The following is a 27,236-nucleotide window of genomic DNA, read 5'->3' as shown; positions in this document are numbered from 1 at the left end:
ACTGCCTATCCAATCTCTCCTTCCAATCTTTCCAACCTCCTCTGAATGATTTCCATAGTTATCATGCAATATTTTATATGCCCTACCAATCAACCCCCTTTCAGCAGCAGCCTCTGCACTAGACTCCACTAAAATCCCTAACAGTGCTGGTCCCTTGTCCAGGATCCCTTATTCCTCTCTCCCGGCCTATACTCTGGCATCAGTCCTTAATAGGTAAGGCAATCTCAAGCCTGCAGCTCAAATGAATTCTTGGCATCTTCCCATTCCACTACCCCTCCCTCTCTAATCACTTGCTCCCAACACCTTGGCACCCCCCCAGTCCTCTACAGTAAACTCCAGCCTCATCCCACCTACTTCCTGCACCCCCTATTGCAGTCACTCCTATCAGCTGAACCTCTCTACTCCATCCCCATGTTAGCCTAGCTCTTAGAATACCTTCAGCTATCCTACAAATACAACATTCTGCATGGCTAGTGTAATTAACCCTAAGGATCTACATCTAAAATCCCAGTCCATCTCTGTCTATTGAGCTCCCCCATATCACCACCATCCCCTTCCACCTTGAATAACTGGTGCAGCAAGCTTTCTGCGTGTGCTATATATAGTAGTCTTAACTGTATTTCTCTGAAATACCCCCCTCAAATCTGGTAATCCCAAACCACCCCACTATACTGGAAAGACCAACCCATCACCACCCATCTCCTACCCTCCTCTCATCCCAGACAATATTTCTGAACTCCATATTAGTTGTTATGCAGAACTTATGCTCTGGTCAACAAAAACATGCCTGGCCTGTGTATAAAACCAAGAGACTAACAACATTTCACTTCCTGTATCCTGATATCCGCATTCATAAAACAGACCCTCCAATTTCTCAGTTCCTGTATTATCTTTTGTCTGGTCTCTTCCCATACATCCCCAGCTGCCACAACAGAATCCCTTTTAATCCATACTCCCAAGTACTCCACTTCATCATGTCTCCGCAGATATGGGCATCACTGAACCAATTCATGTATGGGTACATATTCTACTACAGCCATTGCTCCCATTTTATCTTCATAAATTCTGTATTCCAAAAAGACTTCAAACTGTCTCAGAATGCTCCAGAACACCAAAATACCCCACTCTGGCTTTATCAGGTGTAAAATAATATCATCTGCATATAAAGCCAACCCCTCTTGACTAGAAACCAACCTCCCTGAATCTCTGAGTCTCCTATTTTCCTCTCCAATGTTTCTAAATATAATGCAAACAACAAAGGGGAAAGAGGACAACTCTGCCTAGCTACCCTGCTTAAACAGAACTTATCAGAGAGGACTGCCCCCAATTCAGTCTTCATCTCCAGTCCCTCACACATCTTCCCAATCAACCCCACAGTTCTATCAGGGAATCCAAATCCTTCCATCACCCCACTCATAAAACACCAGCCCACTCTGAAAGCTTCCTCCCCATCATGACCCACAAACAACAGTGCCACCTTCTCACATTCCACCTCCCTCTGTATCACTACAGTTCCACCAATGCCATCAAATGTTTGCCTCCCCTTCACAAAGCCTCACAGATCCACATCCATCAAACCTGGCATCATTCTTGCCATTCTCAAACATATTTTAAATATAAACATCCTACAATCATGGTTTAAAATCACAATGGGCCTATATGAAGCTGAATCCGAAGGGTCCCCACAATCTTTAGGTATTACAACCACCACTGCTTTCTTCCAGGATGTTGGTATTTCTCCTCCATTTAAAGTACTGTTAAACAAAACCTTACAGATCTTTATCAATTTCTTCCTGCTAGCTTCCAAACTTTCACAGGAATACCATCTATTTTACCTCACAATTTTTATCTCATCTCCTCCTTTCCTAACTGTTAGTAATTGAGGCTCATCTAACTCTAACCTTGGAATATTTAATTCTTCCATAAACACTTCCATTTACATTTTCTTGGTTTCCACATTTCTCTGCTTATACAAATTTTCATAAAATTTATGAAATATTTATATTACCTCTACAGGATCTCTGATTATTTTCCTTGTTATAGGCTCCCCAAGCTTGGCAACAACCCCTTCTACTTTACATTGCCTGCCATGTTGTGATAAAAGATTCTGTGCCATGGACTTGTTATTAAAAACAGTTGCTTAACAACAATCTTTCTAAAGTCATGCATATTGTCAAAGTAGCCCCTTATTTTCTCTTTAGCACTCTGCAATTGTACCTCTTCTTGTTCTGTGAGATTCCCCCTATTCTGCAATTCTTTAACCTTTGTCATTCATTCAAAATAATTCTTTGTTCTTCTTAACTTTATCTTTTCTTTCTATTTCCTTCCTATCCTACTCCCTAGCTAGATTTTCAGGAGAAATTTCTATCTTCTCTAATAACTCCCGAATATCTTCCACCATCTAATCCTTAAATTCCTCTTTTTTAACAGATAGATGAGGAAGTGCCAGTGTCTCACTTTTGTTTCTTTTCCCTCCATTTTCTATTTTAATTATTATTGGTGCATGATCTGAAATAGTTATTGGATGGGTATCAAGACCTTCAGTAAAATACACATGCTCCTGTATAATAGAATTTCTGTCTAGCCTAGTCTAGTTTTTGTACCTTGGGAAATAATATGCAAATTCTCTCCAAACTCCTAGTACTGAATTCACATTTTCCTTACCAAATAATTTCATAAATGTCTTCAAAAATCTACCCTCTTCTGTTATATTTTCCCTCTAGGCCTCCCTCTCAGATACATCCTCACTGCTGCAAATCAAATTCCACTCCCCACCTATAAGTAATATTCCCTGCTGAAAGCTGATTATTTCTTCAAGAATTTTCTTAAGCTTCATTGTAGCAGTTTTAGGTGGAAGTGCCCTATATGTTTACCAAAGTCAAAAAAAGTCCAATATTTCCAGGTTTCTTGTTCCGTCATACTTCACATATTTTATATATATATATATATATATATATATATATATATATATATATATATATATATATATACACACACACACACACACACACACACATATATATATATATATATATATACACACACACACACACACACACATATATATATATATATATATATATATAAGTAATCCTCCTCCCTTGTTAATAGCCTATTAGTACTACAAATCTACCATTATTACCTTTTTTTCCCCTCCTCATCACTATTGGAGCTCTTCTCACAATTAATATAAGTACTCCCCTTTTTCATTGTCCCAGATATTCTGCTGAATAAATCCCAAAATCCTATCTTTATTGAATTCCCATGCTCAGTACTTTCTAAATGTGTCTCCTGTAGCATAGGTATTTGCACTCTGCATTTTCAATATAGTCCACTACTGTTTATTTTTTGTACAAATATGTGATACCATTCACATTTAAAGATAATATGAGCAGTGATAAGAAGTTATTATTCCCACATGTTATGAATAACAGCTCTTTTAATGTCTAGGTTCAGCTTTTGTGTTATATCCATACATTAATGTTTGGCAAGGTAATCTTTCATACAGTTGTTTCTTGTCATATCCATTTGTACCCATGTCAAATCTTATTAATGAAAACCCTCAAACAACAAAAAAATTCCCAAAACACCCCAAACCTCATAACTTGATATTAGCACACAAAAATATGTACTTCTTCATATAATGAAGTTTAACTCTCTAAACAGGAACAGATGTCCCAGATTGACAGCCTCACCCACAGGCTTGAATTAACTTGTAATGAAGGTTGTCCATACTAAGACACATCAGAAAACATTGTTACCAAGCCATTGTAAGAAAGAAGTGTTCTGTTTTTATTGCCCCATTTTCAGGTTGTCTCCATAGAAACATGAGTCCAGAAACAATGTTGCCTTCCACTATACATGTTGCACAGTGAACACATACATGCTAAATGGAAACTTTTCATTATATTCAGTGTTCTTTTATTTATTTGCTCCCTTTTGCAATTTATCAAATCAAGACAGGGGCCTTAATACAGTCATGCCTCTTTGCAAAAGTATGAAAAATATATAATTTTTCTTATATCATGCTTTTTTATCCAAGCTTTCTTCTTTTTTTTACATTGCAGTGCCTGTAGTTCTTAAAAATGAACAAAAATAAAGAAAGAAGAAGGGGAAAATATGGGCACCTATTTGCTTTAGTATCCCTATTACACACAAACGTAACTGAAAAAAGCTTTATTTTATGGCATGCAGTATATGTCACATATTATTTAAGTACAAAATTTTGTTTTATTTAAAGTTAATTCTTTCCTTCCTCTTCCCTTCTCCTAAATGTTCTTCCAAACATTAATGACATAAAGTCGGGAATATGCTTTGGAGTGCTCTACAAGTTTAAGAAAGTCAAAAAAGTCCAATATTTTCAGGTTTTCTTGTTCTGTCATACTTCACTTATGTAATTAGTTTATTCATCAATTTCTGGGTTGCTGGTTTGCTTCCTGTTGATCTCCATCTCCCAAATCCAGTCACTGTCTCATTTCCAACACACTCCTGATGACTGGAATAAATTTATTCCTTTTATGCCTGGTGTAAATGAGTAATCATTTTCCACAAACACTCTACTGTCTCCCACTTTTAATACTTTTCTTCTTCTGCCACAGTTGTGTCTGAATCAACTCTTTATTCTGGTAGGATTGCATTTTTACTACTAAAGGTCGGGGCTGCTTTCTCATGGCCAGGCTTGGAGCATACACACACCGTGCCCTTTCAACTAACAATTCCTGCTGTGGAATACCAGTCCAGTTGCTTATTTGTGCTTTCATAAAGTTAATACAGTCTGTTCCTTCCAGTTTCTCTGGTACAGCAGAAAATCTCAAGTTTTCCCTATGTGCTCTGTCCTCTAATTCTACCATTTTTGAAACATCTCTTTTTGAGCAGTCTCATACTCACCTTTTTCTTCATTTTGACCTCTGATTTTTGCAGTTTTATTAGCTCACCTCATCTGAATGTCTGTTTAAAGTTTCTTCTATTTTTCCAGCCTTTTATTTTAGTTGATGTAGTTCTTCATTATTTTGTTTATATCAGTCAGCTCTGAGCACATTTACTTAATTTTCCTCTAGATTACTGGGAGCTTGAACTGTTGCATGATTCCTTCCAGCTAGTGTTTTCTCCTCACCTTTTGTGACTGATTTTCTTTCATGTTCTCTGAATTTCTTTTTTGCTTGCATTATGGTGGGGTACTTGAAAACCAGCTACTGAAATTTACCCAAAAGGACAAATTAACTGGCTCACTTTTCTGAGTTTCTGTTTTCACAGTGGGAGAACTGAAGTTAAGTTATTACTCAGTGTGCAGCCATCTTGGAAGTCCAGTATTTCATCGGTAGTTTTCTTCAATCAAAGGACTATATTGATGATTCTGATTCAAACTCTTTAGAAGAGTTTTGTGTTGTTTGCTGTGATAGAACCATCAAACTTGACATAGTAATCTGAATGATACAATAACCCCTACTCTGGATTTTGGAATACTGATGTCCCTCTTGAGGTGATCACCACTGTCGTCACAAATTACATTTCCCGTTTTAGCTCTCTAGAGATAAAACATCTTTTAAAAGATTAAGGAGAGCAGGGATGTTGTCCAACCTTGGCTGAGCACAATGTATTTGTTAATATTCAACAGCAAATGCAGCCTGACAGTTATTCTGCAAGACAGACCCGATTGTAGAATTTTTTTGTTTGTTTTTTACCACTCACAGCTTAATGGGAATAGGTAGCTGTGTTTTTTATTCTCTCTGATGTGTCAGATATGTATACATTTAAGAAGAGATATAAACATATTGCACTTTGGTGGATTCTTCTAAAATTGTGTCTCAGTAATTGGAAGCCCCCTACAACAGAAGTTTGGATACTGCCACATAATTAGCAGTCAGTAATGTATGCTTGTAGATTATTCATAAAATAATTCATCTGTATGTACCAGTGGTTTGAAGGCATAGCAAAAGTCTGCATGACACTGGCTACTTTTGGCCTAAGTCTAGGGTACTATGTTAGTAAGTCAAGATACTATCAGTGGTTCTGTGCTGGTGGGTGCCTCACAAATTAGTGATAAGCAAAGGAAGCTGATTCTTCCTTAAAGATAAGTTCTAGAAGACTGCCTTTCATGCTGATATATGACTTCTAGTCCACATATGTTTACAAGTGTTGGTCACTTGAACATAACATGCTACTTCTATTGTCATAAGTAATAAAACATTTCATAACAGGTTCTGAAAATGAGCAGAGCAAAATTGAAAAAAATATATATCATTATATTGAAGTGATTTGAATTATATGGAGATGTTAGTTGGTGATTTTTTTGGTCTATTTTTCTGACTTGTATAATATTTTTTTTAGCCGACTTGTTGATCGTTTGGAAGATATGAGAAAGACTGCACAGGGTGATGGATTAACACGATGTGTCTTGTGTGGAGAACAACTTGGCTTGATGGGCTCCTCTGCTGTTGTTTGTGAAGACTGCAAAAAGGTTAGCTTAGCTTTTATCCATTTATATGATTTTATACTAAAACATAGGTATAACAGTCATTATCAACCGCAATCATGACTTTTGATATTTAAGTGCTGAAAATATAAGTATTTCAAAAAGCAGTTACCTCCAGATTAAAAAATAATTGTTATTTTAGCATCAAATACTAAGAACAAATAACAAGATCACCAATAATGCAGTTTTTAAGTCCTACCTTATTTTTTTTTGGTTATATGTTCTGCCACTCACGGTGAAAACAGAAAACTATATTCTGGCAGCTCAAATACTGTTTACAGTATTTCAGTTATTGTTAGCCATGTGACAAAATTCCATCTGCTGTAGTACATAGGTTCATAGGTTGGTACTTGGCTATCGGCCCTAGGGCCTATACAAGCCTAGCCAAAACAATTCCCTGGCTATTTCTTCCCACACTATTTACTTCCCTGGACCCCTATGTGGTAATTCACGGGTACATGTTTTTTCCTAAAGGGGATAACTATACATTTCTTGGCATTGAGCTTGAGCCCATGGCTCTGGCACCAAGCATTTGTTTCTGTAATGCCCTTTTGTAGAATATCCACATCATTTGGGGATTCAATAATGGCTCCCAGTTTGCAGTCATCTGCGAACTTTGTTAGCCAGTCCCTTAGTGTTGGCCTGTACTTCAGAGAAGTAGATGCCAAACAAGAGCGGTCCCAGGACTGAACCCTGAGCTACTCCACTTGTCACTTGTCTGGAGCTGGATTTGGAGTCAGCTACTTTTACAGTGTGGGTTCTGTCACTAAGCCAGTTGGCAACCCATCGAGTGTCGTAGGGATTAATGTCCAGATTAGTAAGTCTATCTATGATTCCAGAGTGGGGGATGGTGCCAAAGGCCTTGACAAGGTCCAGATAGGCTGTGTGGACCACCTTACCCCCATCCACAGCTCTGGAGACTGATTCAAAGAAGTCAATTAGGTTCAGGAGACAAGATCAGCCCTTCACGAACCCAAACTGGGTGGGGTCCAGTGTATGAAGTTTGTCAATGTCTTTGTTTATAAGTTCCATGATAATACGTTCCATGGCCTTGCAGATCAGGTTTGTCAGACTGATTCCGACTGATTCAGACAGAAGTTCCCGGGATCCAAGGTGGATCCCCCCTTGTAGAGTGGGATAACTGTAGCTGTGCACCACTCGGTGGGCACGAAGCCTGAGGTGAGGCTATGATTAAACATGACACTTAGGTGAGGTGCCAGTTCATTTTGTAGTTCATGTTGTACACAGCCCGGGATGTCATCTGGTCCCATGGATGCTGTATTCTTAGCTATGGAGAGTGCATTTTTTACCTGTGTGGATGTTATTACCGTAATTTGACAATCTTCCGGTATTGAGATGGGCTGTTTAGGGGGTGAGAGGGGGTTGAAGTTGGCACTGAATTGATCTGCCAGGATATTGGCAATATCCTTGGGATCAGTATATTTAATGCTATTCTGTTGTAGCTCAGAGCAGAGCTGAGCATTGCCATTTAGATTCTTGTCATAGTTATCGAATGCCTTGTGGTTGTCTTTGGAATCTTTGGCAATTTTATTTTCATAACTAGTTTTGGGGATTTTATGAGGGATTTCAGCTTCATAACCATCTGTATATGGAGTCATAGACACTGTATATAAAAGAAGTGTTGATCTACTTTTTTAGGGTTTTGGTAGGAGTAGAAACAATATGTTTTCAAGCGTCATCATTTTTGATGACTTATTTTTGCATAAACAAGTGCAATGGTAGAATGAGGAAATTAATATCAGGCTGTGACATCCCTGCATTGCTGTAGGAAAGTCAACACGATGAACAAGAATCTGAATTATTAGGTTAGGAATCAATAACAAGGAAATGTTGGCAAATCTGACTCTGAAACAGTATGCTCAGGCAAAGTTGTAAAGCTAAAAGTACTTGCTATAGATCTCAAGAGAGCTCAGGCAGAGCAGAGAAAGTAGATAGAATGCTTATTTTGTAGGAAAGAAAGGATGTCTGATAACTTGTGAACAGATATAGTCTCAATTCTGTTTAAAATGTGAAGGGGCAGTAGAAACCAACGTGTGTGTGAACATCCAGATAAATTCCAGAATGGACTGAATGTGCACTACAAAAACAGAGCTCTGCAGAATTTTGCTTTTTATACCATTCTGAAAAATATACCCGACTTGTAATTCTATTATATAACTTATCTATAGACAATTGTCCTATTATAAAACACATCTGAGAATTGTGTTACTGTATGGCTTGTCTATTGATGGAAGAGCTGTTAGCTAAGTAAATTAATCAGATGTCTAGGAATTACTTATATAGACTGGATGTGAAGCCTGTAGGCTGTTGTCCTTGGGGCTTTTTATGCTTCTACATACATATACATGTGCAGCACTTTTTAAGGTATCAACATCTGCTTTTCATTCACCATACAGAAATATAGGAAGGACCACTTAAGCTGTTCTCTGACCACAGACATCTGAAACATAGCCACATCTGGTAAATAGGTAAAGCTAAGGCTGAGGTCCCTGTTTTGCAGGAAAAGACATGCTGACCTCAGTGAGTCTAAATATTATCATTTTTCTTCCATTCAGCTGCAGATTATCCTGGATTATTCCCATCTCACCATGGTGATAGGTGGTCCTCATCATCAGATGGTGGATTTAAATATTTTGATTACAAATATTTTGACATATGTTTCTGTCTGGCTGCTAAGTATGACATACATTAGTTAATTTATCTTTATATTCCTATTTTATTGTGCTATTCATCTTCATATTCCTGTTTTATTGCAGTCATGCTGGTTTTGGAGTGAGAACTAGAAACAGATGAGTAGGTGTAAAGAAGAGAATTGACCATAGATAAGACACCAGTCCATCGCCATTGTCATCATCATCATCACCACCACATGCACACATGCACATATACACACACACACACACACACACACACACACACACACACACACACACACACACACACACACACACCATATCCACACTTTCTCCTACATGCATAAATTTTAGATCTGCGAGGAAACCACAGCACCTGGCAAATGCACTGTGGACACAGGGAAGACATATACACAACCAACAAAAGACATGCTTATGAGAAACCAGATTAAAACAACAAGCACTTAGAGGTAGCTTCTCTTTTTAAGTCGCCTACATGCATAACATAAGAAGGATAGCATACATTTACCCAGGTCCAACAATTCAGTTGGTAAAATAAAGTGCATATTTCTGGTCTTTAAAATGGAACTTCATTGAACAAATTATTGTCACAGATGATGAAGGAAAACACTGAGACATATATTTACTCCTTGCTGGTGTTATAAAACAAATAGTTTGACATTTTTTAGATCAGCCAGAAGTGTGAAAAGCAGAAGCACTATTAGTAGCTTGCAAGTTAATGTGTAAAGGTATTGTCTAGTCAGCCATGGGCTTCACAAGGGGTAGTGAAGGAACCTCAGTACTCATTCAACATTTACACACAGGAGTAGCAGATTTCTTACTTTATTCAGCTCTTCCATTAAGTAGGGATACCCTGCAATATGAGATACAGTTTAAAGAAATCACTAAAAGAACCTTTCACAGATGTAATAGGCCAGGACAGATTGTCTGAGAATGCAGCTTGCACAGATCAGTGTACTACAAGTTAAAATACTAAGCATTTAAACTTCTTATAACCCATACCAGAAAGAAAACAAAACATGAAGAGAGACATTTCTGTAAATTTCAGGCAGAGGTGGATTTTTATCAGGTGTTCTGGTTTCCTCCAACATCCTAAAAACATGATTCAGGTGACTCTATGATCCTCTCAAATCATCCGGAAAGTCTGTTTGCCATATAAGTCTGTGTGCATATACATCCTATAGCAGACTGGCATCATATCCATACCTCTTAACTGTACCAAATTCCTTGGTATTTACCAGTTTTGAGGGCAAAGTAATGGGGTGCCATGAATTCCTGAGTGGCCCCTTTAATTCCCAATAGTTTCTATTTTTTTATTCTTAGTATGACTTTAAACTTATGGCTGACATCACCATGCATCGCCAGCGTATCCCGCAACATCATTAATGTGGATTGGTGTGCATGATGACATCAGCATCATGAGGCAGACTGCAGCTTATCAGAGTCAGACTGTTATTTGGAAATTACAGCAGGCAGCAATAGCAGTGGGCCGAGCAAAACTGCTGAGCACATATTACAGTTTAATAAACTTGTGTTCAACTTTTGCTGCAGCAGAGTCTGTCAGTCCCTCCAGTGCCAACCAGCCCTGTATCCAGCCACACTCCTCAGAATCAGGATGAGAAAATTTACTTTCTCTGGCTCCTCCAGTGGCTCAACCTTCAGGTAACTTAAACTAAGAAAAAAGAAAATTTAAAAAAGGCGTAGCGCATATGTATGCTATGCCAGTCTAACAGAAACTGCACTGCAGCAATTCCCAGCAAAGGAATTTTCACTTCTTTTATTGCTAAAATAAAAATAGTTATATTAGTGGGCTACCAGCACTTTCATGTGAAATGCTGTGATGTGTGAGTGAATGAATGTGTGTGAGACTGTCAGCAATTCCCAGCAAAGGAATCTTCACTTGACTTGACTTTTATTGTTAAAATAAAAATGGTTTTAACGGCATTTTCATGTGAATGATGTGATGTGTGTGAATGAGTGAATGTGTGTCAGACTGTCAGCAATTCCCAGCAAAGAAATGTTCACTTGACTTGAGATGACTTTTATTGTTAAATTAAAAATAGTTATAGCAGCGCTTTTATGTGAATGATGTGATATGTGTGAGTGAGTGTGTCTTCAGTAGCTGGACAGACTGGACTGCTTTAAGTAATTCTTAATCATTTTCCTAGCTTGAGACTGGGGAGCAGCTGAGAGGTATGGGTGTAAAGCAAAGCAGATAAACTACCACCAGATAGGACATTTTCTATGGTTGGAAGTGTGTATGTGCATATCTGTACACACAAACACACAAACACACACACACACACACACACACACACACACACACACACACACACACACACATAGCCAAAACATATTTCAATACCACACAAAGAATTTTTCCTTCAAACAGGCAAAGCTTGAAAGAACTTTTGATAATACTACTTCCTGTCCACAACTGTTAACGTGTAATGCAACATATTCAGCTCTGACTACTTAACTAGTATTTAACTAGAGGTCATTTTGATGGGACCATCAATTTCAACCATCTCCTTGGTTTAACCACATCGGATAACAACTGACCTCACACCCATTTTGATTCTCTGAAACTGTGCAATTTTTTTTCATTCAAATATGATTCTGTCAAAAAGTATGTACCTATTTGTATTCCAAAGTACCAAAGACAAGTAAAATTTATTGTGAGCGCTTTCGTCTTCAGACCCTGAAGAAGTTCATTTAATCAATGTGGGTGAAAGCAAAAAAGTTCATTTAATCAATGTGAATGAAAGCGCTCATAATAAATTTTACTGGTCTTTGGAATTTGAGTGGATCCTTCCTGTCGAATTTAACTGTCATTTTTCCAGATTTGGTTTGTTTGGTCATTTATATACCTATTTGTGCCTTGCTGAACTACTATCTTGATTTAAGGTAAATTGTTTCATCAGTGCTATCCATTTACTTAGCAGTAACCATTTGGTTACAGAAAACATCAAGCTTTAAATTAGTATTTTCATCATAGCCAGCAAGTGCAAACTGTTTTTCTCACTTTTGCTTGTGTTTTCTACTTTGCTATCCAGAAAAAAATATGTATATGCAAAGTCATACGACAACAAACTGTCAAAAGAAAAATTATTCGGTAAACATTTTTCCATTTCAAGATACTACAAAGACTAATACCAGGAAAACTACCAATCAAGCATAGATTGTAGGCTGGATGCATACCTTTCAATCTCTCAGAGCAAGAAATCTGGACAAGCCAAAAATAATGGTGAGAAAAGGCCCAAAAATAGGGACATATTTTAAATATTGCTCCTGTAAACTCAGATAGTTGCTAGAATGACAGGTTTTGCATTATTATATATTTACTGAGAGATATGAGGTCTGAAAGTTCAGTGTCTGCCATTATTTATTATTTAGTGACTTCAGTCTTCATGTCGATATCCCACAATTCCATTGGAGTGCATGGGGTTACATGATTTTGTATGCAAATGGTATGTTAATCAGCATCCCAATTTTTGGTCAGTTATACCTACTTTTCATGGGCCTTTGTCCAGATTTTTGATGTTTCCAGATCACATCCAGTATTAGTTTCTCTGCCTTTCACCCACTGACTGCCTGGGTAGGCTCAGGCTTCCCTATGATACTGAAATTGAAAAAAGTAATTTTTTGGAAACTGAACAAAGAAATTTATTAAAAGTATAACCCCAACACCTAGCTATTTGAATACCATTTCCATTATTATGCTGTCCCATAGTTACGTGTCATGTGATTATCAGAACATAAAACATATATGATAAGGAAAATTTATCTGTGAATTTTGTTGACCACTGCCTGCAGTTTTTATTTCCACTTACACAATATTTACATAAAGAGCTAAAATTTGAAGTATAAAACATGAACTTGTAATACTTTCTTTATATTGCGGCATTCACTTCAGAGATAGGAATAATAAAATATTCATAGTTTATTGCCATAAAACTAATTATGTACTTATTAACACATTCATATTAAAAGGTAATGTAAGAACATGCTATCAACCTGTATTCCTACTGCTGTAAAAAGACTTTCGATTTTGCCAGTATATTCTTATATTGACTTCTGCAACAAAAATGCTTTAATTAGCTGTGCATAATTCTTCAGATACCTTGAATCATACATCATACTGCCATTAATTTTGTCATCTGTGGTTTTAGGAGGAAATAATACTTAATATTTTGGATTAATTAATGAAATGTACTCTAGTGCTGGATACCTTTTAGTTGGCCAAGAAAGCTTTAGTATAAAGCTTGAAAAATGCATAAACTTTCAGAGCAAATGGAGGCCCCTTCCCTAAAAGTACTTTTCCATGTTTCCACTAGACATTTGTGTTTCCATTAAGACTATTATCTGTGTCTTGTTGTCATTTTAAAACATACATCAATATGATAATTTGTAAGTCAAGCAAAATGCTTATATACAGGAGAGCATGGTGTTGTGGGTGTATCTGCTTTCATTTGCTAATTATGTATGAACTGAATGATTCAGGATCGTAGACTACATACAGTAAATAAAATTATTATTTTATGCAAAGGCAATTAAAAAGCTATTCACCATTCATGGAAAATGACTGAATTTCAATAAATGAACCGACAAAGCAATTTAAAGTGAGCTTTAATTCACCTATCATATATTAAATAGTGGACTGGGAGACTTCATTTGCTCAGTTATATACTGCCTAGGTCTTTACTAATAAAAAATGACAGTAAAATAAAACACCAGTTTAATACAGTGTACATGTCATATTGAATGGATATCTAAGATCTTAAATTCATATGCTTTTACAGTGTTATATTATATATGTCAAAGATAGGTGAATGTTTTAAGGGACAGACAATGAAATACTGCAAGTTGTATAATGAAGAAAGTATTTTTCAAAAGGAAGTATGCTATGCCAGTTACTGAGTCTGCCATTTAACTGTTAGTTGTTATTCTGGAAAGCATAAACACCTCTAGTCTGAAGGTGTGGAATGAGATATGAAAACTGGGCACATATTAATCAATGGAATTTTGTCCACACACATGCATGCACATGTACACACATTCAAATGCATGTATGTGGTCACACACACACACACACACACACACACACACACACACACACACACACACACACACACCATCATTACTGTATTTGTCTAGCTGCTTCTCTAATAAGTTTTATTTGATGTTAAAATATGGCAGCCATCCATCTGAAAAGAAAGAACAACTGGAAATTTAATATTTAGAATTTTAGTGATGAAAATACTTATTAGAGGAATACAGGGACTATATTTTATGGAACTTATTTTAGATGTTTTTAATACCACAGACAGATACTGTGAGATTAACCTGAAAAAGTGAAACACAGATAAAATGCATTAATGCTTTAATGAAGAAGTTAGTACATCATCATTTAGCACTCAGAATATATCAATAAAAGAATATAATAGACATGTTCTAAAGAAAATATTTTTTCTATGCTTTTCCACAGAACGTTTGCAGAAAATGTGGTACTGAGACACCTGACACCCGCCTTCGTTCAGTCTGGCTCTGCAAGATTTGCAGTGAACAAAGAGAGGTCAGTGCTCTATGATTGTTTGTTCAGGTAATGTGTCAGAAATTTCAAGGCTAGTTTGGTTTTCTTACATAAAATGATGTATTTTTTAGAATAAGTAGTTGCTGTGATATAGCCATATGTTAATCTGTGGTTTGCAGATGGCAAAAAGACTTTTAGTACGCCAGACACCAGACTGAGGCCCTGCCAGTGACTCATTAACAACCTCTTCTCACCAAATACACACACTTTCTAAACTAATACGGATGACCTAAAAGCAAATGCAAAACTGAGTTAATTCAGAAATATGATACCTGCTTATCTGTGATACAGAAAGCAACAATAATGCTTTAATATCCATAATTATTCCTTTACAGTTTTCATATGCATGCATAGAAATTCCTACATGTGAGACCATTGAAAACCAAATTTACATGCAATATTCAATAACTCTACTGGTATTCTAAGTTCTCTACCAACACTGCACCTTTAGGAAAGTGGAAGGCATGTGACAAAAGGCTATTTAGCCGTCAGTATAACAGTCTCTTGCTTATCAGTCTCATAGGTGAGCCCTCTTTCGGAACTATTTCTTTTATCAGCATATGCCCATACTCAAATGTTTCGCTTGTTTCCTAAAAAAATCCTAAATGCATATGTTTTTTCAGTATCATGATATATCTTCTTGGATTCCAGTAAAAATCCTATGATATCTTCCAAATATCCAGATACCTTGAAGCATTACTCTCGACGTTTCTTACTGCTTAGCTAAAGAATGTATAACAGTTGTGTATGAGTCTCATAATCATGAGATACTAAGAACAGGCTTAGCACCTTCTCTTCTACTATACACACAAACTAGCATTGCCCCATAATTTTACTACTGACCAATCACATCTTCCTCACCCATCTTTATAACAAACTGCAAGGTAAAACACCTAACCACATTGTCAAAGCCCACTCTGAAGCCAAAACATTTCTAACCTTACCTTCAGCTGCACACAAATCACATGATAACAATCTTTATTTACACCTGATACTACATTCAAACACTCACATTCCACTTGTTCTATTGTTAAGCCCACTATCACAGTTGACACGCTCCCCCTAACTTGCCGAGCCTCTTTACTATTAATTCCCAACCTCACTACAGCTATATCCTCGCATACCCTCACACACCAATACACATCAACAATCTCCCCTCTCCCCAATAAACAACACAGCTTCTCACATATCTCCTCCCAGCTTTTCCTCTATACCCTCCCATTCTATTCAAGCCACAAACTGGCCTCCTCACCTCCTATGAAACCACACTTGACACCAGTACCGTCACCTAGGAACAAAAAACACTTTCCATGGTATGCATTCCTCATTACCTATCTACTCAAATTTGGAGACATACATCCTAACCCTGGCCCACCTTCTAAGCCTAATCACAAGAGTAACCCCAAAGATTTAAACATACTTACTCTTAACCTTAGAATATATGTAATAAAATACCCCCGCTGCATGCCTGGATTGATCAAAATAAACCTGACATACTAGCCCTTACTGAAACATGGCTACACCCCAATGTAAAAGACTCAGAAATAATGCCTTCACATTTTGCAATAACCAGAAGAGTTATATCTAAAAAAGAGGGAGGGATAGCACTTCTGTATCCCTCTACACTCAACATCACACCCTACACAAGTAATATACCCATTTTTTTCCAATGCTGAGTTACGAATCTCCTTTTTGAACCTCACTATATCAAAAATAATTTGCATAATAGTAATATATATCCCACCAGGTAACAATATACCGATGTTGGAAAATATTATATCCTGGACATCCCAAAAAATAAACCTTGAAACAGTAATCTTAGGAGACGTAAATATAGATTGGCAAACCATAGCTTCCGACTCCCCCACAAATAGTATAAATCTGTATGGGTTTTCTCAGCTTATCAATGCTCCAACAAGATACAGTAAAGATCTTACCTGCCAATCCACCTTAGACTGGATTCTAATATCCCACCCTGCCAATTACCCCTTTTATGGTACACTGTCTAGCTCCCTGAGCGATCATCTACCAGCTTATTCTTGTAGAACAAACTCCTAACAACTAAGAGTACACACTATAAATCAGTTAGGAACCCGACTAATTTTTGTCAGCATAAATTCAGCAATCTCCTACAGGAAATAGATTGGACACCCCGTAAACAACTACCCCTTAATGATGCTGTACTATACTTTAATAACACCTTCCTTCACATATTTAATATACAAGCTCACATTCGTATGAAAATAATCAAAAAGAACTCAGCACCATGGCTCTCTAAGAAATGTAAACACCTGATGAAGCAAAGGGACCTAGCCTGGTCAACCTGGAAACAAAACAAAAATGAACAAAATCATGTCAATTTCAAAATATTATGTAACAAAGTGACAAAACTAATCAACAGAGATAAGAAGTCATATTATTCCCAGCTTCAATTCCAGCATAAAATCAACCCCAGTAAATTTTGGCACTCCATATCTTCTCTACCTAACCCTGGAAGAAATGGAGAGCACACTCTATCACCTGATACAGCTCCATCACAAATAGCCAAAAACTTTAACAAGCACTTCATAGAACCAATTTCAGACCTGCTAACACCCCTAATGCTGCCCCCCCCACCATCCAACCTATTCAGACACCAACCCAGGCCATCAACTACTTCTAACCCTGTCGTTACTAACCCCCCCACACTCAACAAAATGTCATACGAACCCCATTCTCATTTCAGCCCATACCCACTGACAACATTAAAAAACTGTTACAAAAACTAAAGTCCTGCTCTACCTCAGCTGACAATCTCCCCCCATACTAGCTCAAACTGGCTGCTAACCCAGCTACCTACCCAATCAGTATCCTTATAAAAAGGTCTTTATCCAAATCAGAAGTACCTACCATATGGAAACAATCTCACATCACTCCCATCCACAAAGGAGGCAACATTTTTGATCCATCCAATTTCCGTCCTATATCCATCTTATCACCCATATCCAAAATTCTCGAGAGAGGTATCCATCAGCAGGTAATGCAATATCTATTGCAAAACAATCTTTTAACCAAAACCCAACATGGATTCCAACCTAGCCATAGCACAGTTACTGCCCTATTATCTTTTACAGAGACCATGAACAAGGCCAGAGATGCAGGATGCTATACAGCCTCAGTATTCCTTGATCTCTTCAAGGCCTTTGACACAGTGCCTCACCCGTTACTTTTGAATGTACTGTTTAACTTAAGCTTGTCACGTAACACAGGAAAATTGTTTCAGAGCTACCTCAAGGATCGGAATCAAGCAGTGATATGGTCCAACGAACTCTCACCATTTCTCCAAAACCTTACTGGAGTCCCCCAAGGCTCCATCCTAGGACCCCTACTCTTCAACATTTTCACAAACAATCTTCACACTGCCTCTCACCCTGGGACCCTCATTCAACACACTGATGATTCCACATAATCTGCACTGCTCAATCACTACCAGAACTACTCTCAAAAACTCAACAGTCCTTTACTGCAGGTGAGTCCTGGCTAAGGAATGCCCAACTCTTTCTTAATCCAAAGAAGACAAAACTAGTAGTCTTTCATCCCCAAAACACCTCCCCTGTCACTAATCATTTCAACATCCTTGCATCTGACAACAGAGTCATAGAAATAATGAAGGAAACCAAACTTCTAGGTGTTATCATTGACAATAAACTTTCATTTGACCCCCATATACAGCAAAATATAAAGAAAACTCATCAAAAACTGGGACTCTTATATAGAATCAAGCATTCCTTTACTGCAGCAACCAAAACTACCCTTGTAAAAACATTTTTACTTCCCTCCTTTCTTTATGGTGCCCCTATCTTAACTAACTTACAAAATTCTACCCTAAGCAAGTTGGAACAGTGCTACAACAAAGTTGCAAAGTTTGCCACAAACTCTAAATGTCATACACACCACTGTAAATAACTCCTAGAATTAAACTGGCTTGAACTCTCCAACCAACTTGCCTTTATTTGGCTATCCACCTTGCACAACCTTATTTTCAAGCCCACTGCCTGCCCTGCACTAGCCAATCTATTCACACCTTACACACCAAATCGATCCCTACGATCAGAAAACAAAAATCTCTTAACTATCTCAAAACCCACAAGAAAACCTGATCACTCTTTGTATTCATACTCTGTCTCTATACTTTGGAATTCACTACCTCTAGCTACCAGGTCTATGCCTGGCCTAACCCATTTCAAAGCCTCTTTAAAAAATCATCTCAAAAATGCATGGCTCTGCTACTGCATAAAGCATGCCTAATGATCAGGTCTTCCTCTTCTGTCACATTTCAATCCCTCACAGACTGCAAGATCCTAACGTTCTTCTAACTCTGTCTCTGCTTCTATACCATATCCTTAAGCCGCTGCTCAGGCTTTATTGCTTCTATTCTTTATTATTCTCCCTCACTATCTGTCTGCATCATTAACTTTCTGACTGCTATTTTCCTAACTCAAACTAATATTCTTTTTTACATGTACTATAACAGTCAATGTCACACCTTTGTACTTTTTTTGGACACTATTTACATCATGTATAGTGAGAGAGATCTACATCATGTATGGTGAGAGTGACTATTATTGTCTGCAATGTTTTAACTGTATAGAATTGCCTAGATGTGTAGTAATATATTACAACATCTTGTAGCAGTTTGTTCTTTCAACTTATTTTTGTATAGTATTTCTAATGTAATTTTTATTGTATTGGATTATACTCTATTTGTATTGTACTATATGTGGAGCTTTTCTCCTCGGGCCTCTGCTGAAAACAGGTTCTGTAGACCCAGTTAGACCACCCCGGTAAACAAATGTCAAATAAATAAATAAATATGTATTTTAGAATGTTAGAAAATTAAGACCAAATACAGCCCTATAATTTCTTTCTTTTGTACTGGCAAAACATTGAAATACATCAGTTCCTCACCTTTAATCACTGGTAAAAAATTTGGATAACGCCCACACACAGCACACACACACACACACACACACACACACACACACACACACACACACACACACACACACACACACACACACACACACACACACACACACACACACACACACACTGATAAAAAAATAAGTTTCAAACAATGAACAATATCCAACTAAATAAACAGTAGAACAAGGAAAGTAACTAAGAAGCAGTTACTCAAGCTGGGCTAAAGAAACAAGTCTAATCGCTGAACAGGTAGCTCATACAAAGTAAAGAATGAAATGAGTCCATCTCTTTTTCAGATTGTAGTCCTTTATCCTCATATGAAAAGACAGATGAAAGGACAGCTTCATCCCTGGGCCACCACTGAAAATGGGCTCTGCTTGGCCCAGTGGCCTTTCCTGGTAAACAAATACCAATAAATAAATGAATATCAAACTTTTAGATTAACACATCTTGATATGGGAAATAAATTCTAACACAGTGAGGTTGCATCAATGTTTTTTAAGTCAACGGCATACCTGGGCCACCGTACTTAGATGTGCAAAACCCAACCTTAACCACACCCCCCAACCTTGACCCTACACATTAGGCCAATAAACATTCATTCTCCTACAGTAACAGTAAACACAGACACATGCAATCAACACACATGCATACTTACAAGCTTAAAGCATAACATGTCTCCTTCTCTAAGCCCCATGCTAACTCCAACCTACAGATACTCTTGAATGCTCCTACACACATACACAAGCCCATCACTAAAGCTCTCCCCTCTTGGAGTCATATCTCCAAACCTAACCCAAGATCACTAATACACACACTCTTTTTTTATAATACATCCCAATCCACACCCAGTTGCCCTAATTTGATAAAACAAATTCGACATCTTCTCTACTTGACATACCCTGAAGTTGACCAACTTTGAACCAAAAAAAAAACAAAAAAAAAAAACTAGTCATACCTTCAAACTATTGCATACACTACATATCCAATATGTTCATATATGCAACTATTTCAAATTTCAAGACTCATTAGTTAGATGTTGCCCGTTCGATTCTCAGTTAGAGCGTCTTCTGTGTAGTGACATGCGTGAATGGGCATTCCTTCGTTGAAGGTTGTGCGTTAGGCCCGGCAAGCCAGTACATAAAAATCTACTGCCAATCATTAGCGGACTGGAGTTCCGCTGTGGCGACCCCTAACCGGGAAAAGCCAAAAGACACAAACAAACATTAGCATGAGTCTTAAAATAGCAAGACTTGTTGGTGTTTGTCTTTTCGGCTTTTCCCAGTTAGGGGTCGCCACAGCGGAACTCCGGTCCGCTAATGATTGGCAGTTGTTTTTTTATAGTGTCAAGTTGCCAGCCCGACGCCCAACCTTCAGCGAAGGCAAGCCCGTTCACGCATGTCTTTCGGAGGCCACTCGACCATGGGGAAGGCATGCAGACTCCACACAGAAGGCACTCCTAACCCAAGACGAGAATCGAATGGGAGAACCTCTTGCTGTGAGGCAACAGCGCTACCGCTGCACCACCGCGGAAGTCAAATACCTCTATAACTGCTTCACTTGCAGCATGCAGGAAAATGGTAGACTGATTTTTTCAGATATAGTAGCTTTTTATATGCATTGTAGTACCTTTCAAACTTTTCAATCATAATGACTAGTTTTGAGACAAATTGCCCTGTGGCTATAAGGTCATTGGTGGTTGAAGTGTAGTAATTTTCCTTCTCCTTTCTCTCTGTAACTGACTTTCACCTGCCCGAAGCTTCTCTCTTCATTCATCAGGTCTAATGGATCTATCTTATCCTCCCTTGGACTCAGCCTAACCCATGCCTGGAGCTAGAGAGGAGATCAAGAATGCCATTGTAGTGTAATATTGCTGCCAAGGAGTGTGCTCTAGCTCTCCTCCAAAGATACATGCACTCTGCAGCAGCCTTATAATCTCCACAATGGCTACCTTTATTAGATGCAAGAGGACTTTCTCTCATGCCAAACTCTTTCAACAAGTGGTATGCAGTTTAAAGTTGGTGGTCACGAGGTTCTTAATACTGCTGTGACAGGAAGTCCAGAAAACCTCCTTAGTTCCAGTGTTGGCCACTTACTTCTATCTTTGCCAGCACTGACCCTCTGCTTCCCATGCTGCAAATTAAATATAGGTCATCTGGAACAAAGCCAGGGCTTTAACTTTTGTGTGATGCAGCTAAAGTGTGTAGTCATTCTGAGCCTAAACTTCAGATGATGGCAGTGATTATGTCTATAAGAAACTAGATATAATGAGGTAGACAGAATAAAACCTCACAACAATTAAAACAAATGTTTTGCACTTCAAACAAGAAAAGCATTTTATTTTAGTTTAGACAAGTAGTAAATAAAATAAGAGAGATTACAAATGCATATGATGTAAAATGTAAAAACAACCTAAATAAAATTCATCCATATGGCAAAGTCACGAACTTGGCAGGAATCTTTCAGAATGACTAACTGAAATAAAAAGCTGATGCCTAACAGACAGGGAGTTCCATGTGTTACAAAATTATGAAATCATGTTAAAAAATCCACTTCACTCTGGTACCATGTTATATCATGTATTAATGTATTACAGGATGAAAAAAAATCCCAGCTCAGGAGGCTAGGAAAATATTAAATATTTGTATTCACATTATATGAAACAATAGACTAATAAATTTAACTAGTGTTTCTTACAAGTACTTTTTCAAGGTGTTATAGGAAATAGTTTATGAACTATTAATTTTGTATAATGAAAGAATACATTATTCAGCTTAGTTATAGTGAACCACTGGTCTCCTTTTTAATGCAGGTTTAAATGATATTGATTCAATAAGCCCTGCACTTTTACCTGCTCAGATTAATAAGGAGTAATGCTTGTATCCAGTAAATGTTACAGTCTGCTGTATTTTCATAAGTAACATTCAAAGTTTGAAGACTAAACTGATGTGCGACATTGTAACTAATTACAGTAAGTATTAGTATTGAGTACTGACTTGTCTTTGTATCAAACAAATGTTTCATCCCTCAAACCTTGCATTTCTGACTACTTTTACCAGCATAAAATGATATATATGATGTAGAAGCCCAGCATACATCATGTTAGTAGTGTTACAGTTAGCATACAATTTTAATTTTTTATTTTTTGTTATTGGCTGGATGAATCAAAATGTCATTTCTTTCTCACACATTTATACATCGCACAGTTATAGTGAGGAAAGGTAATAATAACTCTTTCAACAAAATTCTTAGGCCTGCTAGCATCATTTTTATAACAAAATAGCTTTTTAAATCTTTATATATTTTCAACATAAAAGACATTCCCCAGGATTCACTAATCTTCTGTGCAGGACTAGCCTAGTCCTGCACGGAGGTGCCCGTGTAGGAGCAGGATTGCAGCACGCCATGCATAATAATAAAGGCACGCTGAGCACCCGAGCTCCTATGCTTACACAGAGCGTGTACAAGTGCAGGGGGCATGTCTGAGAGCAGAGCTGTCAGAATAAACACGCCCCTTCAATGTAGAACAGCAGAAGCTGTTAAGAAATGAGCGCGATCGCTCATAGGTGTCCTCATATCCCCACCAACAGTCCCCCATGTGTACAACAGCAACAGGACATATAAATTAAAAGAAGAAACCCTTTTATTTTTGTTAAAAATCCGATTAAAGCTAACCGTAGGTGCACGGGTGTGCCCATTGCTTAGCTACAGTTAATGCAGCTTAAATGACTGAAGAGGATAACAAGGAAGATATATGCAAATGAAGCAGTATAGCAGTAGTGAAGTGGGCAGAGCAGACATTCCCGGTTCGTGTCCCACTACAGCACATTCCATTTTCCATGTGAAATCTGTGTATGAAAATGTTTTTGCTGTATAGCATTGCTATAACTAGTAAGCAGGGTTAAGCACAAATAAGCAGTAGTAAGCATATGTAAGCACTAGTAAGCGTGTTTAAGTGAGTTTGTGCGGGGGTAAGCATTGCCTACACAGATTAAGCAAAGTAGAAGCTGAGTGTAAGAAACTGTAACCAGAAGTACTGCTTAGCTCTGCACAAACCTGCCTACAACTGCTTTAAAGTGCCTTAACCACTCGGTATCCAACGTTCTAGCAACAAAATAAACAGCCTCTGCAAATCTTGAACCCAAGACCCTGTACACTACAGTCACAGTAGTTAACCACTAAGCCATCATAGCAGTACACAAGATTAAGTTTTCAACAAACAAATCCTCACCATAGGAAATCAAACTGAACACATGAAAGGAATCTATGTACAGTGTGATGTTGTATAACCTGCTACATAACATAAGTATGTGAACTGGAGTAATGCAGTAAGGCCAGATGTGAGGTGTTATTGTAATAAAATGTTGAGGTCCACAGGATCCCATACAGTGTATGTACACATGAATCACGGATACCAGACACATATATAACATGTAGCAAATAATACAACAATGCCAAAAGGAAAATATAAAGCAAACTAAATATTAAGCAATGCTAAGCATTGCACAGCTCAGCTTAGTTGGGGTAAGCAATGTGTAGGCTGGCTAACTCAATCTGCCCAGTGGTATGCCCCTTTAAGCAATGTCAACATTAGGTAAGCAGGTGTGCCCACAGCTTAGCCTTTTCAAAACCATCCAGTCACAGGAAAGTGTGGGACATCAGTTGTATTTAAACCTCACAGGCACCATTAATTCCCATACCTGGTTGCAGCTCCCTGCTGTAGGCAGAATGGCTGGCGTTGGGGAAGGCACTCAGGAGACCAGACTCATGAGATGACTCCTGGTAAAACACCATGAGGAGAGACTACTGCAGGGCCAGTACCAGGGCTCTCTGTATACAGTGGAGGCCTGGGACAGTCTCGCCCGTGACCTCACCAGTGCCACTGGTATACCACAGACTGGTGAGCAGGTCAGGCATCACCATGCTGACCTGAAGAGGTGGAGGGTGATCTCTTGGACCAGTGGATCCAAGAAGCAAGGCAGATGGCCGATGCCGCAGCACTGAGTAAGTACCCATTCTGCTACGTAGATAATGACTGCCTAGCTTGTGTATACTATGGATAGGTAATAGCTAAATATCACTGTATTTCACTGACAGCTGCAGATGAGTGGGCTGTGAACCAGCAAGCCCATGTTGCTAGGCTGCAAAGGCTGTGTCTAGAGGCAGGTTAGTAATATTCCCGCATGTACTGTCATAACAAATAAATATAACAGTTCTAGAAAGTGTTGTACCAGTAAAGAAGTGTATTGTGTATGGGATGTACTGAATAAATCAGACAATATGGCAGGAAGACTGTCATGTAGGTTACATGGAAATAAAGGTGTAATATCTTGTGAATAAAAGTATATCCCTAGAGTGCTTGTGTACATCCTGCTTTCATATGTTGTTGCAGTGTTGCATTATATAAATAGTACTGTTGTATTAAGCAGTGTACCCGTACTGCTGAATGTAGTTAAAATGTGTAGGAAGTTCAGTATAACAATGTTGGAAGTCCCAAGAGGTCAGTCATATAGAACAACTGAGGGAGACAGACAGAAACCATTGGAATGCTTTACACCAATTCCGTGATAGCACACTGTACTGTGATGTCAACTGTAATATTTTTATCACACACAGCACGGGTTCAAATCCCGGGAGTGGTAGTAAGTTGTAGGCATAATCATACCCCACAACTGCACAGAGTTTGCGTGAATGTTCAGACAGAAAGCTGTTTGCATAATTAGACCCAGCAACTGTACAGACTTTACTAGAATGTTCAGATAGTATGCTGTAAGCATAATCATAACCATCAACTGTACAGACTGTAGCAGAATGTTCATGTAGTAAGCTGTATGCATAGTCATACTCCTCAACTGTTCGATCTGTCCAGCATGTTCAGATAAGTGGCCCAAATCTGCTGCCCGGTAAACTGTTCCCCTGACAAATCAGTGTAATGATCCAAGAAATGTAGGCAGCTTAAACTGACATATAATGGATAGTCAGATCTCAACATAAAAAGAGAATGTATATGGAAACAAACCTGTCATTGTAGCATCTCACCCAAAGTCTATGACAGCAATTCTCAATATGTATCACATTAACACCTGCATCCTGTCATGCCTTGACCAGAGTGTGTGCAGTAACAGATTGTTAGGTATGTGTATAACAGCAACATGGAATATGGGAGTATGTCTAGAACTTGTCAGGTAGTGTTAAAGATTTCCTCCACAGCTATAACAGGTAAGAGATGTAGACTGTAGGTACTACACAGGTCATGTATATACTTGTCTACAAGCATGGAATCTGGGAGTATGTGTAGAAAGTCCCACACGGTCCACGCATATACTAATCTACAAACATACCATTGTACAAAGTAAGGACATTGGGTAGTATAATAATACATGTAAGGGACAGATCACTGCAGTGACTAAGAAAGCTATGAAAACTACAGGGATATATTAGTTGTTAATTGACCTCTCTCTCTCACCACCTCCATATGTGCAACAATAACCTTATTACACACCTCAATGGGTACGTGTACACTCCAAACTTTTGTTGGGACATGTGTCCTGTTGGTTTATAAATATTTACATTTGGTTCTATGCATGTGCCATGTTAAAATACTCCCATATTGGTGGCCTGTTGCCATCAATGAAACCTGCATGCTGTTGTAATGGCCACTGTTGTCTCATATATGCATGTGTTTCTGCTTGATCTGCAACTGTTATAAACTGGTGTCTTGGGTTAATGGGAATACCTATGCATGCTGTTACAACTACTCCTGAATGCTGTTGACTATGACTGATATCTTTCTTAAAACTGCAACACCATAGCTTGTATGGGAAGGCCAGTCCTAGCAGACCCACATGTCGCACCTCAGCTGGCCTTGGCACCGGGTAACAGCATGTCTGATGCTCAGCCTGGGACCTCCTCCTCCGTTGGCCCTGCACCACCTTCAGGTGGAACTGCCGCAGGGGATGGGGCTCAGCCCACACCAGGAGTGGGGGCAGAGAGGTACCTGTCACCTGCCGTCAGGTCCTGGCCATGGTGCGTAGGGAGCTCAACAAGGAGAATCGAGACCAGCTACACCAGCTTGAGGGCTGTGTGATGCAATTAGAGGGTGAGCCTACTCCTCCTACCCAGCCCCCAGCACAGCCACCTTTGGGGCCATGAAGGTGCAGTGGTGACTGCCCATGGGTGGGGACCTCAGTCCCACTGTTTCCATTTGGGGGCTCATGGGCTTGAGACTTCCAAACACCCCTCCCCGTCCTGGGTGTTTACCCCCACATGTGTCATATACTGCCCCTGTATGCATCTTGTTTGTTTTGTCTGTTAACCTACCCAATCTACCTCCCCATATATACCTACTACCCCTCCCCAACATCCCACTCTCACCTGAAAAAGAAAAAAAGGGCAATCTGTTCCCACAAAAAAAATCTCACCCCATACATCGCTGTCCATTTCACATATGTGTCCACTGGACACATGTAATCTGGTCTAATTGGCATCACAACTTATTATTGTTGCCCTCATCCCCACACAGGGGTTTGAG

General features: G+C 38.5%; 1 protein-coding gene across 2 annotated transcripts in view; it reads left to right on the top strand.

Moving 5' to 3' along the window:
* The window catches only part of RPH3A (rabphilin 3A), a 1,850,086-nt gene that overhangs the window by 1,062,209 nt on the left and 760,641 nt on the right, over positions 1 to 27,236 (top strand). For both annotated transcript variants that reach the window (XM_044068420.1, XM_044068419.1), the window contains 2 exons: positions 6,328 to 6,457; positions 14,636 to 14,722. In XM_044068420.1, coding sequence (XP_043924355.1) covers positions 6,328 to 6,457; positions 14,636 to 14,722 — 217 coding nt within the window. The remainder of the gene's footprint in view (positions 1 to 6,327; positions 6,458 to 14,635; positions 14,723 to 27,236) is intronic.

Source organism: Protopterus annectens, chromosome 4.part0 (genome assembly GCF_019279795.1).
Source record: "Protopterus annectens isolate FY-2018-M chromosome 4.part0, PAN1.0, whole genome shotgun sequence".
In the NCBI taxonomy this organism is placed as follows: Eukaryota; Metazoa; Chordata; order Ceratodontiformes; family Protopteridae; genus Protopterus; species Protopterus annectens.
Note: the sequence above shows the minus strand (reverse complement) of the source record. Positions and strands in the feature narration are given on the sequence as shown.